Source organism: Sorex araneus, chromosome 8, assembly GCF_027595985.1.
Source record: "Sorex araneus isolate mSorAra2 chromosome 8, mSorAra2.pri, whole genome shotgun sequence".
Classification (NCBI taxonomy): domain Eukaryota; kingdom Metazoa; phylum Chordata; class Mammalia; order Eulipotyphla; family Soricidae; genus Sorex; species Sorex araneus.
The window spans coordinates 58,556,320-58,575,014 of NC_073309.1; the positions used below are offsets into that span (position 1 = coordinate 58,556,320).

The 18,695-nt window shown below is 39.6% G+C and overlaps 1 protein-coding gene across 11 annotated transcripts in view; it reads right to left on the reverse strand.

Annotated features, from left to right (window-relative positions):
• Window positions 1-18,695, reverse strand: part of NTNG1 (netrin G1) — a 374,749-nt gene that overhangs the window by 173,446 nt on the left and 182,608 nt on the right. For all 11 annotated transcript variants that reach the window (XM_055146507.1, XM_055146506.1, XM_055146514.1 and 8 more), the window contains exon 3: window positions 3,238-3,878. In XM_055146507.1, the coding sequence (XP_055002482.1) occupies window positions 3,238-3,878 (641 nt within the window). The remainder of the gene's footprint in view (window positions 1-3,237; window positions 3,879-18,695) is intronic.

Here is an 18,695-nt window from a genome sequence, read left to right on the forward strand (position 1 = left end):
AGGAACTCTTGGAAGTTTCTTTTTTTTCAATTTTTAAACTATTTTTGAAACTTAGGGAAATTTGAGGGGAGAGCTAAAGAGAGAAGGAAAGATGTCGATAAGGGGGCTTGGGCTTCTCCTGTGGGGAACCAACATAAAGGTTTCTTTTAGAGACCATCAGTTCATGCACCATCCTCCTATAAATGATGCTCTGAATTAGCAAAAGATAAGTGGCCGTGGGACTGGAGCAACAGTATAGCAGACAAGGTGCTTGTCTTGAATGCAGCAGGGTGGCATTCAATCCCAGTGTCCCATATGATTCCCAGAGCCTGCCAGAAGTGAATCCTGAGTGCAGAGCCAGGAGTTACCCCTAAGCACTGCCCCGTGTGCCCCCCAGACAACACCAAAAATAAGAAAAGGGTCTGGAGAAACAGTACAGCACGTGTTTACCTAGCACTAATGTAAACCTGGTTCTATCCCTGTCACTCCAAATGGTCCCCCAGTGCCACCAGGAGTGATCCCTGAGCACAATCAGGAGAAAGGCCTGAGGACCACTGGAGGTGTGGACCAAAAATCCAAAAATCAAAATAAATAAGAAATGAAATACAACTTATACTATTGAAACTTTCAAAAGTAAAGAAATTTGATCAGCTTCTATGCTGAAAACCTCTTGGGTCACAAATCAGCCATCCCCATTCATGGTTCCATTGTCCCGATACAATTAAAAAACTGGAGATATTTCTATATCATCTTTAGTCTTTCTCCTCCAACTAGAACTGTCCTGGATTTCTGGTACTTAGCATAGTACTAGCCCATGCCTCTTTTGCCCTGAGCAATCCTGGGCAGAGTTGGAGGAGGTGACTGTGTGGGGCAGTAGAGAGAGCGGGTGGGGGGGTCACCTCTACTGACCTTTCTCCCCTGCCCGGATGCCTTCTCACCAATTTATGCCTGACTGATGGAGCAGAAAAGACAGTGCAGGTGACACGCAGAGAAGGAAGGCAGACCCTGGTAATCCCAGAGACCGGAATCTGTGAAATGTAGTGGAAGGCTACAGCTGGGAATGAGGGTAGAAGAAAAGGGGCAAAACTAGTGGAATTCTACATCTTTCTATTTGTTCTGTTTTGATTTTTGGAATGCACATAGTGGTGCTCAAGATTTACTTCTGGCCCTGTTCATTGATCATTCCTGGCAGTACTTAGGGGATTGTACGAGGTGCTGGGGATCAAATCTGGGTCAGTGTGCAAAGAAAGCAGTTTAAACCCTACATATGCTCTCTTTACGACCCCGGGTGCCTACAGTTTTGACACATCACCTTCAGGAGGTAATGTTTCTGAGTTCCATGAAGATGCACAAAATATCTACAGTTTTAAAGCATGTTTATACTTCCTTTTAAATAATCAGAGGAAACAAAAATATTTTTTCAATAACAACAAGAATTCCTAACAATTATTTCACTTATTGAAGTTTCATAAGACTGTCTTTTTTGCATGCAGATGAAGATTTGGGAAATTGGGTTAGAAGGATTTTGGTTTTCATAAAGGATTCTCAAACTCAAGGAAACTTATGACTTTACCTCTTAGTATATATCACATTGGGATTCAAATTTAAGCCTGAGCTTATTAATTTTATATTAATGAACATAAAATTAATTAATATTTATCAATGTCATTAATAATGTTAATATTTTCCTTGTACTTAAAGAAAATATTGTTTACTTTTCATAGTATGATATTATTAAAATATCAATATCAATTATATTTATACATATCCTCAAGAATAAGATACTGGAACTAATCTTCTTTTGCTAAAATATTCATGGCTATAATGGTTCCATTTTATTACTAAAGCAAACTCATGTTTAAGGCATCAGCTCCGCATTGACCTCTCATCCTGCTCTGCCCACACAGAACTGGCCTTTTTACCCTGGAAATCGCAAGCTTACTATTGTAGCATCCACTATGTCCCACAGAAATGCTATTTTGTTTTAAGCATATCTTCATCATACATTACCAAAACCTTGTTAAGAGAATTTAAAGTCATACTGGTTTCTTTTCTATCTTACCTGCCATCAGTGCCACACATAATAGCTGGGAATGATCACGTTTGACAAGATCTAAGGGTTAAAAGTAGGTAAAGGGATTTTCTTGATAACCTTTTGGTATCAATTTTGCAAACCACAATGCCCAAGAGGAGCATTGAGAGAGAAAGAGAGAGGGAGAGAGAGAGAAGTGCCTGCCATAGAGGCAGGCAGGGGGTGTGGAGTGAAGGGAGGGAACCTGGGGACACTGGTGCTGGGAAATGTACACTGGTGGAGGGATGTTGTTGGAACACTGTATGACTGAAACCAAATCATGAACTTCTTTTTAAGGGTCTATCCCACAGTGACTCAATAAAAAAGCTTTTAAAAAGAGAGAGTTTAAATAGGGGTAGGGGGTGGCAGCGAGATGTAACTTAGTAACTCATTAGTAGAGCCTGCCCATCTTTAACAAAAGAATTGTGCTTCCTAAATGCTTCTTAATTAGTAGTTAGTAAGTTTGAAGAAGCAAAACTTTCCTTTCTGGAGCTTTTTTATGCAACATAGCAAAATATAATCAGGGAGTTATATTAACCATATTGAAACTTGAGCATTAAAAAATAGGAAAAATAGAGATTTTTTTTCAGTTAATCTTTTCGTTCTTGGACTTTATTTCAGGCAGGGAACGGTTCTTCTAAACAGTGCTCATGGGGTCCAGTGGCCACTCCTGGAGATACTTGGCCACTCAGTCCAGTGTGATGCCTGACCCCTAAAGAGTCAAGGGTCACATGTCATGGTGTCAGGGCACCACCTGGTCTACATCAGTGGTGCTCAGGTGGAGGGCAGCCTGGTGCCGAGGTCTACACTCAGCCCTGTACCCTGTAACACATGCACAGCCTCTGACCACTGAATTATCTCCCTGACTCTTCAGTTTCTTTTGCAGTGCCACTGGCTTTATTTCCAATCGCTTCATTGCCTTAAAGAATTAAAGGAGATTGTGGTAGTGTGGTGGCTTTTATTAAAATTCTAAGGTATCCTACCAGTTCCTGTTCAGTGACAGTTTAGAATCACAGGTTGTCATGGAGTCAGAAGGTTTTCTAGTGTCTCAGCACCGACCCCTGGGCAAGGGATTTCTCAGGAAAGAAGGCAGGAGAAAGTGATGTCACTCTATCAAAGTGGGACTGACCCTGGCATTTTCTCTAAAAACACCCCTCCTCGTTTAAGTCAGATAGATATTCTCTTACCTTCCATGCACCTTTATGTCTGAGATTGCATAGAAGTAGCGTGCCAAGTGTAGCTCATCTACAAATATTTCCCCGACGGCTGGTCTCAAAAGCCTTATCCTCAGATCTGTGACTGTAAAGAAATCTCTGAGTTTCTTGGTAGTATCCAACTGTCCGTAGAGGGAAGCCATATTGCGCAGCCAGGGTCCAGCAAAAAACGCGAACCTGTCTTTGATTTCAAAGTGGATTATTTTGCTATTTGTCATGTACCCTGTGGAGTACTCTTCGGTGCAAATGATTTCTAAGACCGTGTGCTGTGACAAATCCTTCACAGATTTGGGATCCATGTGAAAAGCGTCTAAACAATCTGTGGCATAATACTGATAGGGCTGCCACGTTCGTCCATAATCGAGAGATTTCTCCAGGATCATTTGGTCTGGACGCCCCGATTCAAAGGTAATAACTATGTTGTCTGTGAGCTCAATGGTTTTGCTCCAAGATAGAGTGATGTTAACCTGGAGAGGCTTGGGATACTCCTTCCAAGTAGCAGACTGCCAAAATGTGGAGGGATGTCTTCCTTCAAAATCAAACATCAGCTCAGGGGGATGTGCCAACTCGGGGGTACTCGCATCACACTCATTATTGCACATGTAGGGGTTGCCCTATGAAAGAAGAACAAAAGAGGATGCATCAAAACACAGGTTCACCACAAGTCTTGCCATATCACTATTGCTATACTGCTATTGATCAGTCTAAGAGAGAAAGAAAAAAACAAAAATGAAAATACAAATAAATAAAGTAAACCTGTTTGCAATCATCATCATCTTCTTCTTCTTTTTCTTTTTAACTTTTCCTAACTGTATTCTCTTCCTTAATTGCTTTGAAAAGAGCAATTGGCAATTTTCTTGTCTTGTTGTTGTCCATGGGCTTTAAGCAATGAAAACAGTTTATTTATCCCGTATGTGTAGGATCCACAGTGTGGGTGTCCCAGAAGCACAAAGACACTAAGTTACTGTCAAACAGCTCAGTACCTCCCCATCCTCTTAGAAAGTGGCTAGGAAAGACAAGAAAAATTCCCCCGTGCCTCAAGGACTTTTCTTGAGAGCATAGTTCTTTAAAACAAAGTCATTTTTTAAGCAACGTTTTAGAATGAACAAAGAATCACAGAGTGTGGTATATGCCCTAGCACATTTGCCTCCTTTTTGCCTCACCTCAAATCCATCACACTTAACTGGGTCCCTGCTTCATAAACCCTGCTTCTGAAGCATTTACTTTGCTCACCACAAATCATTAAAATGTGGTACGCTACAGACTCTGGGGCTTGGTCCAAACATCTGCCATCCAATTAGCTATACAGGCAAGGGGATTGCTAAGGGGAAGTCTTGGAAAGTATGCTCCAAGTTACCTGCAAGAAGAAAATCCAGTACTTAATTAGAAAGGTATTACAAAAAGCAATACCCCTCTCTCTGTTATTTTGTACCAGCCCATAAGTTCTCCATGAATGTTAGCTATAATTATTTTTCTCTTTACAAAGATTTCTTCCTTCTGAGTCTTTTTGAACAATGAGCTAAAAATAAGGCCCCGTGATATATGAGAACCTATAAGATCACTTATGCTACATGATGTGACTGCACTTGGCTTTTATCATTAGGTTCTATGTCAAGCCTCTGGCTTCCACATTTTTGCTCATTTTGCTTTTTTAGGAAAACAAATGGTATCATTTGGAGTCAACAGTTGAAGTACTGATCCTTGATCTTGTACTGAGTATCTCTAAGCATGGATGGGTAAAAAAAGGACCTCCCGGAATATTTTTATGCTTACTGTTGTAACTTCAATTAGCTTTTCTCTTCTTTTTCATGAACTGAGAGCTCTTCATAATACCTGCTGGACGCATAATGGATTTATACTCCAGACACAGACAGTCAGTTATCAGCTGACTCCTGTGTAATGTAAGATGAGCACCGGAGAATTGTTTTGTCTGCCCTAGGGGCAACTTTCTCCTACCTAGTCAGCTACTACTTTCCCTGTCTCTTCCCCATTAATGAAACTAAATCCTAAAGCTGGCAACAGGTGTGGGGAACTCTAATATAACTGAAATGGGGTGGGAGAAAGGAGAGAAGGTGCATTACTTCAGAAACAGAACTGTTTTAAAAATACACTTCAGGCATCAGTGATAATGGAAATGTTTCTGTACTTCTCTCTCGAATTTCAATTCCCTATTCCTGATCCTAGCGTCTGTGACACTATTTATAGTATCCCCTTCAAAAGGAGCCAAAGGGGGAGTCAGTTTCTGTTCCAGGTGGAATACATCAACAAATTTATTATTATTTAAACTCTTAAGCATACCAGAGCACCAAATGTTAAGCTCTGAAAATTGGCAATGGCTTTAAAAAACAGTGGATTGCTATAAATATTATGGCTCTGTCAGAATTTATCATTTCTAAATATATGCAAATGCCTCTTTTGCTGAAAAGGGTTAGGTTTACATAAGTCACCCCTACATTTGAAATTTACAGAGAAGATATGGTCACTTCAAAATCTGTTAGCATGTAGCCATCTGCATATTTATTAATTTAGATGATACCACCTTCCTCCTGTCAAAAACTTCTTCATCTGAGGTCAAAAGTATCTAAGTTCAGGGAGTCAACTCTACAGGATGCACCAAAGTGAGTTCTCAGACACTGAAAGAAAGATGCATCGGGAGATAGCATTTCTTCAGCTTCAGCATAAATGTACAGAGCTTTTTAGATGTGGACAGAACGTCAGAATAAAGAGGACTAGATGTTGATTCTGGATGGGGTGGTGGGGTCAATGCTAGCAAAGCTGTTTTAGAAAATATCCCTTGAGATATCCACCCAAAAGTCATTAATTCCTGTATTAATAAAAGTAAACAGTAAAGAGAAGCTGCTAAAGTCTCAGGGCTAGGACGAATGGAGACGTTACTGGGACTGCTCGAGCAAATCGATGATCAACGGGATGACAGTGATAGTGATAGAGATTAATGAAAATGTTGACAATAATCACTATTTATCCATCACCTGTATGTCAGCTACCTTGCATACAGAGTCCTTAGTAATTTTTTTCATCCCATCTTCCCAAAACCAACACTTAAAAATGTCTTCCTATTTTGTTATTTTTGTTTGTTTGTTTGCTTATTTGTTTGGGGGCCACACCCATTGCATTTAGTGCTTACTCCAGGCTCTGCACTTAGGGATCACTCCTGATGAGCTGGTGCCAGGGATCGAACCCCGGTCAGCAGTGTGCATGGCAAATGGCCTTCCTGCTGTATAATCACTCCTATCCTGTTTTGGAGAGCACTAATGTGTTTTATCATACATCTGAGATGCTTAGAAGAACTTTGTAAGCTTCACGTAACATCTAGTGTTAGCAGCTGATTTGCCCACCAAACCCTTTTGTTTTAAAAATCCCAAGTTTCAGTTTTTCAATGAAGACACAACCACATAACACACTCAGATTCTGTTTTTGTTCTGTACAGGGACACGCTTCCACTGTGGCTCAGGACAGGCAGCTCAGGATAAATGCTTACATTTACATCAAGTTGTCAGCCATCAAAATGCATGCCAGGACAAGAAGAAAATTTCATTACTTTCCTCAGATCTGGTAGTTTAGGCACCTGATAAATGTGAGGAAAACTCCATGCATTCAATAATGATTTATTGATTGTCTACTATATTTAAGGCACTTGTCGAGTCAGGATACAGTAGTAAACAACTCTAAGTCCTTTTCTCAGCAGAGTTTTAGTCTTATGGGGGGGCAGTGTTATAATAAACAAATATAAAATTTTTCAAATGTTTCAACATATTACATCATAGTAACTGTTAGAGAAAAAGTAAAGCCAACTTAAGAGGAGAATGGGGTTTGAGGAAAGATTCTGATTGTAATTTTATGGTGGGAGATCAGAAAAGGTCTTTTCTGGATAATGTGACATGTGAGTAGATTAAGAACAATTCCTAATTTATACTGAGAATGATAAGGGTTGACCAGAAGGGCAGTTTTGCCCTTCACTGAGTCTATAGTTAGTGATAATTTCACTAGCATAACAATTCATTACAGCAAGTAAGTAAACAAATCATCTCAAATGAAAATCTGTACCAAATAACTACAGATTAACATAACTTTCTTAGACACCATAACATAAAGAAAAAATTAGGGAGCAAAAAATTTCGGTCTTGGAACTTTTAAAACCGACACTGCTTTCAGGTAAACAAGAAAGGAGAAAGAAAGGAAGAAAGAAAAAAAGGAAGGAAGGAAGGAAGGAAGGAAGGAAGGAAGGAAGGAAGGAAGGAAGGAAGGAAGGAAGGAAGGGAGGAAGGAAGGGAGGAGGGAGGAAGGAAGGAAGGAAGGGAGGGAGGAAGGGAGGAAGGAAGGAAGGGAGGGAGGAAGGGAGGGAGGGTGGAAGGCGGGAGGGAGGGGGGAGGGAGGGAGGAAGGGAGGGAGGGTGGAAGGCGGGAGGGAGGGGGGAGGGAGGGAGGAAGGAAGGAAGGAAGGAAGGAAGGGAGGAAGGAAGGGAGGGAGGGAGGAAGGGAGGGAGGAAGGAAGGAAGGGAGGGAGGGAGGAAGGGAAGAAGGAAGGGAGGAAGGAAGGGAGGGAGGGTGGAGGGAGGGAGGGAGGGGGGAGGGAGGGAGGAAGGAAGGAAGAAAGGAGAAGCAAAAATTCTTACCCAAGAAAAAGCTTGAAAAGAGATGATAAGTTAAAATATGTAGTGTAAGTATTTCACATGGGTGTGATCCATAATACTGTTATTAGTAAGAGTTATGAATATAAAAACAATTGTTGCTAAAGGGATTGTATTAATTAAATTTCCAACCACTTCAACCCCACCCTAATACTCTCTAATACCATCAACAATGAAATTTATTCGTGAAAGCAAAGAATACTTCTTGCTGCTAAACCTAACAGATTCAGGCATTAGCAAGTGTAAGTAATTATGCTGTGGCCAGCAGGCAGCCTTAAATAGATCTTAATTTAAGACCTACAAGCAGCAGCTCCTTAACTGATTGTCTATGGACAAAGCAGAAAAATATTTATGACTGTACTGATAATATTTACACCATTAAGAGATCTCTAAATAATTAAACAGATATTGTTGCTAAATATTTTATAACAATAAGAAGATTGTGATATTTAATTTGATTTAAAAATAATGCTAATATTTTGCCCCTGGGAGAAATAAAGTTAGTAATTAATTAGCACTCTGCAGTCAAAGTGGAATGTTGTGATTCTCCCTTTAAACTGCTTTCAGAATTTGAGGGGGGAGGTAAAATTTGCAACATACTTTGACTGTTTCTATTGATGACTGTGCATTTCTTCCGATACGGGCTACTTGGAAAAGAACATCATTTCCCCCAAGATCTGAAAGACAGTTTAAGAAAATTCTATATGAGCTTTATCATTGCATTATTGTGATTTCTATCACTTTGACCTTGTCCTTCCAAGCTTTGCCTATTGGCCAACCATTGGAAATGACAGTTGGAAATGTAGGAAATTATCCTGGGAGATTTGCTGGTGAGATACGTGCCCGGCAGTCAAATACTTGTGAGTGGTCATGAGAAGTGTGTGGGTTTTACCCTTACACTGAAGGTGAAAATGAGGGAGCAGAGTTGCTTCACACACACTTCCGTCAAGTTTGTCTTTGCTTGCTTTACTGGTGATCGCTAAAAAAAGAATCATAGGAGGTCCTAGGGGAGCAGAAGTGGCTTTGTGTGAGGCAACGTCTGAACTTTCCCAGTGTGTCTGTGACATAGATATCACCTTGGTATTGTTATTGTGAGGCTCTAGTGCATTGAAGAAACTGCTCAGAGAGTTCACTAATCTTCTGTTGATTCTCCCAAAGAGGAGATTAGCAGTAGGCTTCAACTGCTAGTCTGGATCATCATTTGGAAGAGATTAGATGGCTTCCTTGCCCCATCACTGCAGTTCTTTGGTAGCTAACCGAGCAGGACAGTTTCTGAGAGGCAGGCTATTGGCGTCTTTTTATCACAGGTAGAATTTTTGGTGTGAGGGACCCCACTTTCAGTCCCTTATTAGAATTTCTTTGTTAGTTTTCCTTGCTCCAACAAACTTTCCCTGAGTTCTTGTTTAGCTATCCCATAGAAAAGCACTCCTTTATGATTTTGCCAAAGCTACACAGATTCATCATTCATCCATTCATTCATATCTCCCTACTTCAGTACTTCAGGTCTTGGAGCTTCCTACTGGCATGTCGAAAGAACAGAGAAAAATCAGATGTAAAGGCAAATGTAACCTAAGAGCACAAACATTTTTTCCTGAAAGCTGGAAGATTAAGCACTCAGTCACATCAATACTGAAGGGCTGAAGAGGACATCTATGGTGATAGATGCTGTAAATCCTCAAATCAAATGTCCACAAAGTTCCAGTTGTTCACTGTTTTCTTGTATATAAAAGCAAAGATATATAAATGGCATTGAAGTCTCACATTATAATTTATGCTGTTAATTAGAACATTATATATGGTATACACAAGGAACAAGATGGCCAGAGTGTAATGAAATTATGCCACCTTGAGATATCCTGATGACACTGCTGTGACAAAAAAAGTGTGTATTTGTCAGCACGTTAAGGCCCAATGATTGAATTTGGAAATATAGTCACTCTAAAGATATAAGAGCATTGGTTTTTGTAATCCTAGACTTTAAAACTGATGCTCTGATTTCTAATGGAACGTTTTGCTTATCAGAAAGATTCCTTTCTGCCAGACACAGGTTTAAAACCTGACTGAAGCTTTGCTTGTTGCAATCTGCCCCCCAACAATCTAACACCCTGTGAACTTCTATACTCAAGAATAGAGACAGAGGGTTAACCTCCCTGCAATGTGAATGCAGGAATCATATCACAGATTATGAGCCATCATAGGCACCTGTGTAAATCCTTACAGAGGATTATGGTTTGGATTTTCAAACTGGTGAAGGCTGTAGAGGTCAAGAAGACCAAGTTTCTAAGAAGGAGTTAAATACATTCTCAAGCCACAAAGATGGCTTTTTACACAGCAATCTTAATCATTACTGTGCATTTACTAGAGAAGAAAGAAATATGAATGGAATTAAGTGAGTTCGAGAGTGAATATATGGAGAAAAACAAAACACTAAAGAAAGTTGAGATGAATATAAGTGGTAGGGAAATTGATTTTAAAAATTTGCTTACTTTAAACATTCTGATACAGTATTTGCCTGGTAGGTAATATCAAAATAGACCAGAACACAAGTGTGTTATAATACAATGCTGAACTGTGCTGTCAGTACTTTAAAGTAAAAACAAACTTGAGAGGAATAAGGAAACATAAAATATTATGAAAATGGGTATGTTCTGCATCATCATACCACGGTGAGAGGTGGTTTGAGTATTCTGAATTCTGAAAAGTTCTGACTTGATTATCTGAAACTGATTCCTTATTTCTCTCACCTGATGCAAGGTCATGTTCGGCACAAAGTCCATTTTCTGAAAGACATCAGCTTAAAAATACAGGGAGACCAAAGCTCAAAAATACTGAGTGACCATTTACTCAAGAAGAGCTTACTTCCTAACGTGGCACTTAAAGTGGTTTCTGGTGTGTCTATTGTTATTTTGCATTCTCCTTTTTTTCCAAATTCTTTAGCTAGATATGATACATCTCCAGTGCTTAAAATATTGTGAGATATAACATAGAAATAATACAATAACAAAATGTTTGCAGTTTACTAGCAGATATTGGAGCCATACAAGAAACAGCCCCCCCTCTCAATCTTGCTGCTCAGACTCTGGGAAAGATCAGTGGGTGGGGCTGGAGTGATAGTACAGTGGGTAGGGTGTTTGTCTTGCATGAGGCCGAAGAGGTTTGAACCCTGACATCCCATATCATCCCAAGCACCACCAGGGGTAATTCTTTAGTTCAGAGCCAGTAATAACCCCTGAGCATTGCCGGGTGTGACCCCAAAAGCAACAATAAAAATAAAAGATCAGTTGTTGACATACAATGTAAATTGAACCAGCAACAATGCTGGGAAAATCCTAGAGGATCCATTTCACATCTTAACTAACCATATATATTTTTAATTTATTTTGGAGGATCCACAGTTAGCTATGTTCAGGACTTACTCCTGGCGGGTTCAGAGAACTATATGGAGTGCCAAGGCACACATTCATGTCAGTTACATGGAAGGCAAGTGCCTTCCTCCTGTACTATCTCTTTGGCCCTAAACATATATTTTTATATCAAAAATCCACTTTATAAAATACTTTTTAATTGCAAATATTTTTAGAAAGGAAAGCTAAAATTTTATGCATAAGGCAGAATTGGAGGTTTATGTCAAAACTCACTCAACAAGAGTATGAAAAGGAATTGGGTGTGGAAAGCCCTAGTCTGGTAATCTTCTATTCCATTCCAGGACCCTGATAGCATATGATACTTCATCAAAACCACCTGGAGTGGTTGCAATAAAACTAATTTTACAAAGACTGAAAATAGATCATTCCAGCATCAAATTCTGGTCTGAAAATGTTTGTCTCACTCCGTCCTATGACAATCTGGTTGATATTCTTCAAAACCTAAAATATCCATATTACAAAATACAAAAAAAGAAAAAGAAAAAGAAACCTGGAGTTTGTAACCATCCTCTTAAGCTGCAATATTTACTATGTGTTTCCAGTTGTGTAGAAAGTGCATGATATCTAGTGAGTTCAAGGTCACTCATCAGGAATTTTGTTTATTTATTTATTAGTTATTTTTGAGCCACAGCCAGGGGTGCTTAGGGCTTAGTTCTGGCTCTGTACTCAGGAGTAACTCTTGATAGTGCTCAGGGATCCTATAGGGTGCTGGGCACAGAACAGTGTCAGCCACTTGCATGGAAAATGCCCTATCTGCTGTGCTACACTTCTGGCCTCTCACCAGGAATTTGCATTCAATGGACATGGTTGAACCCAGACACCTAATTTAACATGTACCTTAGATTCTGATGCAGAGAAGCTCTCTATCACACTAAAATATACACTGGTGCATTGTTAAGAACCAAGGGTCAGATCTTTTCTAGATTTGAATTCTGGTTCTACTACTTAAGCATTGTACTTTTTCATATTTAATAAGTTAAATACTTTTTTGGTATTTAAACACTTTATTGTATTTCTATTACTTAGGTATGGGTATTTTTAGATTCGCTGCTTGCTTTTTATTTCTCTACATTAAATACAATAACATATGCTTCACAATGTTAATTAAAGATAGAATTACTAATGCATATTAAGGCCTTCACAGTTTCATGACATGTAGTAAGTGCTCAATAATTAGTAGTTAGCATTAATCATGCTTCTTTCCCCTTATTCCTTGACTTAAAATGACAACAAATTTTTCCATTTCCCATGCAAGGAATCTGTGAATCTTGTGCAGTTAGTTCTTTTCACCGACCAAGTTCTCCAGATATAACCTATCACCACAACTTCATTCACACTGTTACTAATTTCTTTAGCTTTTGAATATTTTTAATATTAAAAATATTTGTCTTTTAAAGTACTGTAATAGCCTTTAAAAGATCTCTCTCCATATAGCATTGTTCTCTTACAACCTATTCTCTATATATCTGCTGAAGTGATCTTTCTAAAATTCAAATTTAATTGTACAATGCCCTCTCTTACAGCTCTTTAATGAATTTCCCATTACCTCCGAGATCATGATTCAACTTCCCTTAGCACACTTGTAAAAAAAACTCAAGATATGGCTTTTGAAAGGTTCAGAGTCTCTAAGTAGTCTCTTATTTTTTTATTCACCCATGTTCACAGTTCATGAGTCTGTCATACAACCTGGGAATATCTACATGCACCAGATAGAGGACCTTTAGCATCACACAACACACCTATTAAATTCCATTTGCTTATTTTTATGCATCCCCCCATTAGAATTTTATAAGCATAACTGGCATCTCATAAATACACAACAAAAATTTATGGATCTAAAGAAAAAAAAATAAAGAAAGTAAGGAAATCAGAATACAGGAAAGCAATGAGGGGGAGCATAGAATGGATAAATTGAATCTATCCATTGGTTGATGATTTGCAATCAAATAGGTAACAAGTCAATAAACTATCTGACTTCCTAGAATTTCTTTGTAAATCACTCATAAAACAACAAAACAGACAGAATCCACCCTGAAAGTCCAACTCCAGGTACAGATTGCTTGTATGTTATTGATATAGTTACTGGGAATTTTGTTGAGGTTGGAGGATAAAGACAAATGGTGTGAGCTGCAAGTATGTTTCAGCCCTTTCCTGGTCTTCCCACTATCTTCATTTTCACCCCTCAATAACAGCAGTCTGTCTGCTGATGACTTTAGAGCTGAAAAGCTCCTTCCAAAGCCCTACTTGCTGACTTAGTCAACCAGAAGGCTCCTTCTGAATTTACAGGAGTGCGGACAATGAGAGTTTGATTTGTTCTTGGAAGATTGTGGAGAACGAAATAAAATTGAGCAAAGAACGGTGAATAAGGTGGTTACAATTTTAAAATACCCACGCACGGAAATGCCCTCGTGATGCAAATCCTTGAGAAATGGAATGCATAGCAAAATGGAAAACAAAGGAAGTAGATTCTGTTGGAAAAGATGGAAGTGTTCTGCAGTGTAAATGTTCTCTTAATTACAGGCATCCTACAAATTCCACCTGGATCCATGAAGCTAATGAACCTTATACCTCAAAGCCACCCAATTACACAGGCAGCTTCTCAGGCAGTCTACCTAATTTTGCGTTGTAGTTCTCTTTCTAAAAAGGGGCCAGGAGTGTATATTCTCTACGTTCATAAAAATCTTGCTATTCTCTGAAATAAAGCACAGCAGATTTCCAAGCCTGCTGAATTAAAACAACTCTAATTCCTTCCTTCTACTTTTCTATGTGTTTCATTGTCTCTTCCCTCTAGAAATCTCAGTCTTTCCATCTTTGAGATCAATTTCATAATATTAAAATTTCTTGTCCAAAATCAAACTTGATGTATATATGTCTAATACAAGCTTAGTATCTATCCATATATATGGCAACATTTATTATATTATAGCATAATATTTCATTTAAATGGGAATAAGCATTTTATTTCTGATTCTCTTGGTGGAATACCAATAATAACTTAATATTCATTTACTTATAAGACTGTATGGTACTGGGAGGTAAGTTTAAATATAACATGAACTTGATTTTGGAGAACTCCCACAAATTGTCTAGAAGGGCTTGGTTTGATTATTGGGATAACAAAAATCTTTTAGGTGTTTATGTCTCTTATATAGTTAGCTTTCATCGATAGCTTCCAACTGTACCCAACTGTACCCAACTCTTCCCAAACTTTTCCTTTCCAGAGAAAGCAAAGTTTGGGTACAGCTTAGTGTTAGGAAGTACCTCAATCAAATCAAGAAGAATCCAAAATCAAAATTCAGTTGGCATTCTAGGAGTACACAAACTAGATAATCTTAGTCACCTTTGTATCCAGCACAATAGCATGTAGTATATATAAACATACAGAATACCTGTATACAGTAGATAGGAATAAATTATGGTTAAATAAATGAACATACTTTCATCACTTAGCTGTTCTTAACAAACTCTGATCACTTAGCAGTTAAACTTAACAAAAAATAAAATGTTTCCCAAATTGATGATGACATTTTACGTAATCAAACTCAACCTTTCACAAATCAATTCCTAAACACCAGGCAAAGAGGAAGCTTGATCTACTTGGGGTGGCTTCTCCCTGTATGAGAGATACAGGGAGAAGGCACCTGTCTTGCATGTGGCTAACCTCAACCCAATACCCATCACCACATTAGTTCTCTGAGCACTGCCAGGATACCAAAAGTGATCGTTGAGCGGAGAGCCAGCAGCAAGTATTGAGCACCACAGTGGCCCAAAAAGGCACATAATTTAGGCTGATAGGCCTAAAGCATGGTAATTTTACTTCTACTGAAGACAAGGAAGGGACTGAGACAACAAAATCAAAATGTCACTAAAATAGCAGTGTACGGTTTAATAAGTGGAGGAACAGACTGGGGGAGCAAGTTAACCAAGACCTAGGCTAAAGTGAATAGAGTGGTGGTCGAAAACTCAGCAAGAATTTGATCGAATGTGAACAAGCAAAACGGAAAATTGATGGTGACACCCAGATTCTTGCTTTGAAAAGTGAGAATGGTGATGATAAGGTTGCTACTGAAACTACTATCGCAAGGCTGGAGCTCCTTTTTCACCCTACCTTTATTTTTATAGGGGGACACCTCCCAAGCAGTTCTCAGTGGAGCCAGAGTGCTCTCCTGCAAGTCTGAGGGAGTGAGGGAGGGAGAGGTGGTGCTTGGACACGTGGTATGGTGCTGCTGAGTTACAGCACTGCCACACTAGGGGGTACTCTGGGGCCATGGAGTGGTGCAGGATCAAACTCAGGGTTTAGTCCATGCAAGGTATGCACTCTCCAGCCCTTCCATCTTAGAGAGGGACTAATTATTCACTCCAATTGTTCCATTTGCAAAACATCTATCTGACATCCCACATATAATTAGAAATCAAAAAATGCCATGGAGGTTAGAGTCATATAGCACAGCGGGTAGGGTGCTTGCTTTGCATGTGACCAACCAGGGTTTGATTCCTCCGTCCCTCTCGGAGAGCCTGGCAAGCTACTGAGAATATACTGCTAGCATGGCAGAGCCTGGCAAGCTACCCATGGCGTATTAATATGCCAAAAACAGTAACAACAAGTCTCACAATGGAGATGTTACTGGTGCCCGCTTGAGCAAAACGATGAACAACAGGATGACAGTGCTACAGTGCTACAGTGCTTCTCATGCCCCTCTAACTATCCCATATGCATAATTACTGACCTCTACATCTTTCGTATCGCCCTCTTGCCCCTGTGGCCTAGGTCCAAACAGTCACAACGCAGCCTGCTCTGGCCTTCTTGCTTCTCTTGGTTCCTGTAGTCACTGTCTGCTGACTCCATTATCAACAAAGCTAGTTTCCCAGACTTCTTCCAATATCCCCTTTAGGCACTCTAGTTTATAAAATAAAGGCCCAGAGGGCAAAAGAGTCCTAGGCAGTCAGTGCAAGAAGCTGTGGCAATTTCAAGGAGTTCCATGTTTCCCAGCACTTTTCAACAAGAGACTACAGTCGAAACTGCAACCCGAAGAACCAACGCGTTAAGTTCTACTCCCCCAAATCATCACAAGAGTAGAAGGCCCTGTACATGTACTGGGTAGAAAGAACATAAGAGGAACTGAATGGAACTCAGTGTTGAAAGGTGAAAACAGAGGCACAGGGGTGAGTCTAGATATTTTTAAAAAGATTTGTTATTACAAAGTAGGGATGCACAGAGGTATTACTATTGGATAAAAATAATATTGTTTTTAAGCCTGAAAAACTACAAATACTTATTACTTCAGGAGTTCCAGCCTCTTCTGTAGTAAGAGTACACAGAACTGCCGTTCATAGGATTTACTTCCTAATTCCAAATTAACTCTTTATTAGTCACTTTTTGCATCTATGAAATAACAGTCATTGGCACTATCATCCCGTTGATCAAAGATTTGCTCCAGTGGCCCAGTAACATCTCCATTCATCCTACCCCTGAGATGTTAGCAGCCTCTTTTTTTATTATTTATTTTTTAATAAGTGAATCACCATGAGGGTACAGTTACAGATTTATACATTTTTGTGCTCATGTTTCCCTCATACAAAGTTTGAGAACCCATCACTTCACCAATGCCCATTCTCTACTACAAATAAACCCAGCATCCCTCCCACCCTCCCCAATCCCATCTCCCCCCCCCCACCCCACCCTGTCACTGTGGCAGGGTATTCCCTTTTGTCCTCTCTCTCTAATTAAGTGTTGTGGTTTGCAACAAAGGTGTTGAGTGGCCATTGTGTTCAGTCTCTAGTCTATATTCAGCACGCATCACCCTTCCCCCACATGGCTTCCAACCACATTTTACTTGGTGTTCCCTTCTCTATCTGAGTTGCCCTCTCCCCAGAATGTGAGGCCAGCCTCCAAGCCATGGAGTCAACCTCCTGGTACTTATTTCTACTATTCTTGGGTGTTAGTCTCCTACTCTGTTATTCTATATTCCACAGATGAGTGCAATCTTTCTATGTCTGTCTCTCTCTTTCTGACTCATTTCACTTAGCATGACACTTTCCATGCTGATCCACTTATATGCAATGTTCATGACCTCAATTTTTCTAACAGCTGCATAGTATTCCATTGTATAGATGTACCAAAGTTCCTTCAACCAGTCATCTGTTCTAGGGCACTCGGGTTTTTTCCAGATTCTGGCTATTGTAAACAGTGCTGAGATGAACATATAATTGCAGATGTCATTCCTACTATACTGTTTTGCTTCTCTGGGATATATTCCCAGCAGTGGTATTTCTGGGTCAAATGGGAGCTCAATTTCTAATTTTTTGAGAATCGTCCATATTGTTTTCCGAAAGGGCTGAACCAGTCGGCATTCCCACCAGAGTGTAGAAGGGTCCCTTTCTCCCCACATCCTCTCCAACAGTGGTTGCTTTTGTTCTTTTCGATGTGTGATAAAACGCTGCTCTGTGAAATAAAAGAGGACATGAGGAAATGGAAACATATCCCCAGCTCATGGATAGGGAGAATCAATATTGTCAAAATGGCAATACTCCCCAAAGCATTATACAGATTTAATGCGATCCCTATAAGGATACCCATGACATTCTTCAAAGAAATGGATCAAGTAATCCTTAAATTTATATGGAACAATAAACGCCCACAGATAGCTAAAACAATTCTTGGGGAAAATATGATGGGAGGCATCACCCTCCCCAACCTTAAACTTTACTACAAAACGGTAACAATTAAAACAGCATGGTACTGGAACAAAGGCAGAGATGCAGACCAATGGAACAGGGTGGAATATCCCTACACACAACCCCAAATGTATGATCATCTAATCTTTGATAAGGGAGCAAGAGATGTAAAGTGGAGCAAGGAAAGTCTCTTTAACAAATGGTGCTGGCACAACTGGACAACCACATGCAAAAGAATGGGCTTAGACCTAGGCCTGACACCATGCACAAAAGTCAGATCAAAATGGATTAAAGACCTCAATATCAGACCACAAACCATAAGGTACATTGAAGACAAGGTCAGCAAAACCCTCCACGATATTGAAGATAAAGGTATCTTCAAATATGGCATGCAACTGGCCAACCAAGTGGAAACAGAGATCAACAAATGGGACTACATTAAACTAAAAAAGCTTCTGCGCCGCAAAAGATACAGTGACCAGAATACAAAGACAATCTACAGAATGGGAAAGGATATTTACACAATACCCATCAGATAAGGGGTTGATATCAATGGTGTATAAAGCACTGGTTGAACTCTACAAGAAGAAATTATCCAACCCCATCAGAAAATGGGGCGAAGAAATGAAAAGAAACTTTCCCAAGGAAGAGATACAAATGGCCAAAAGGCACATGAAAAAGTG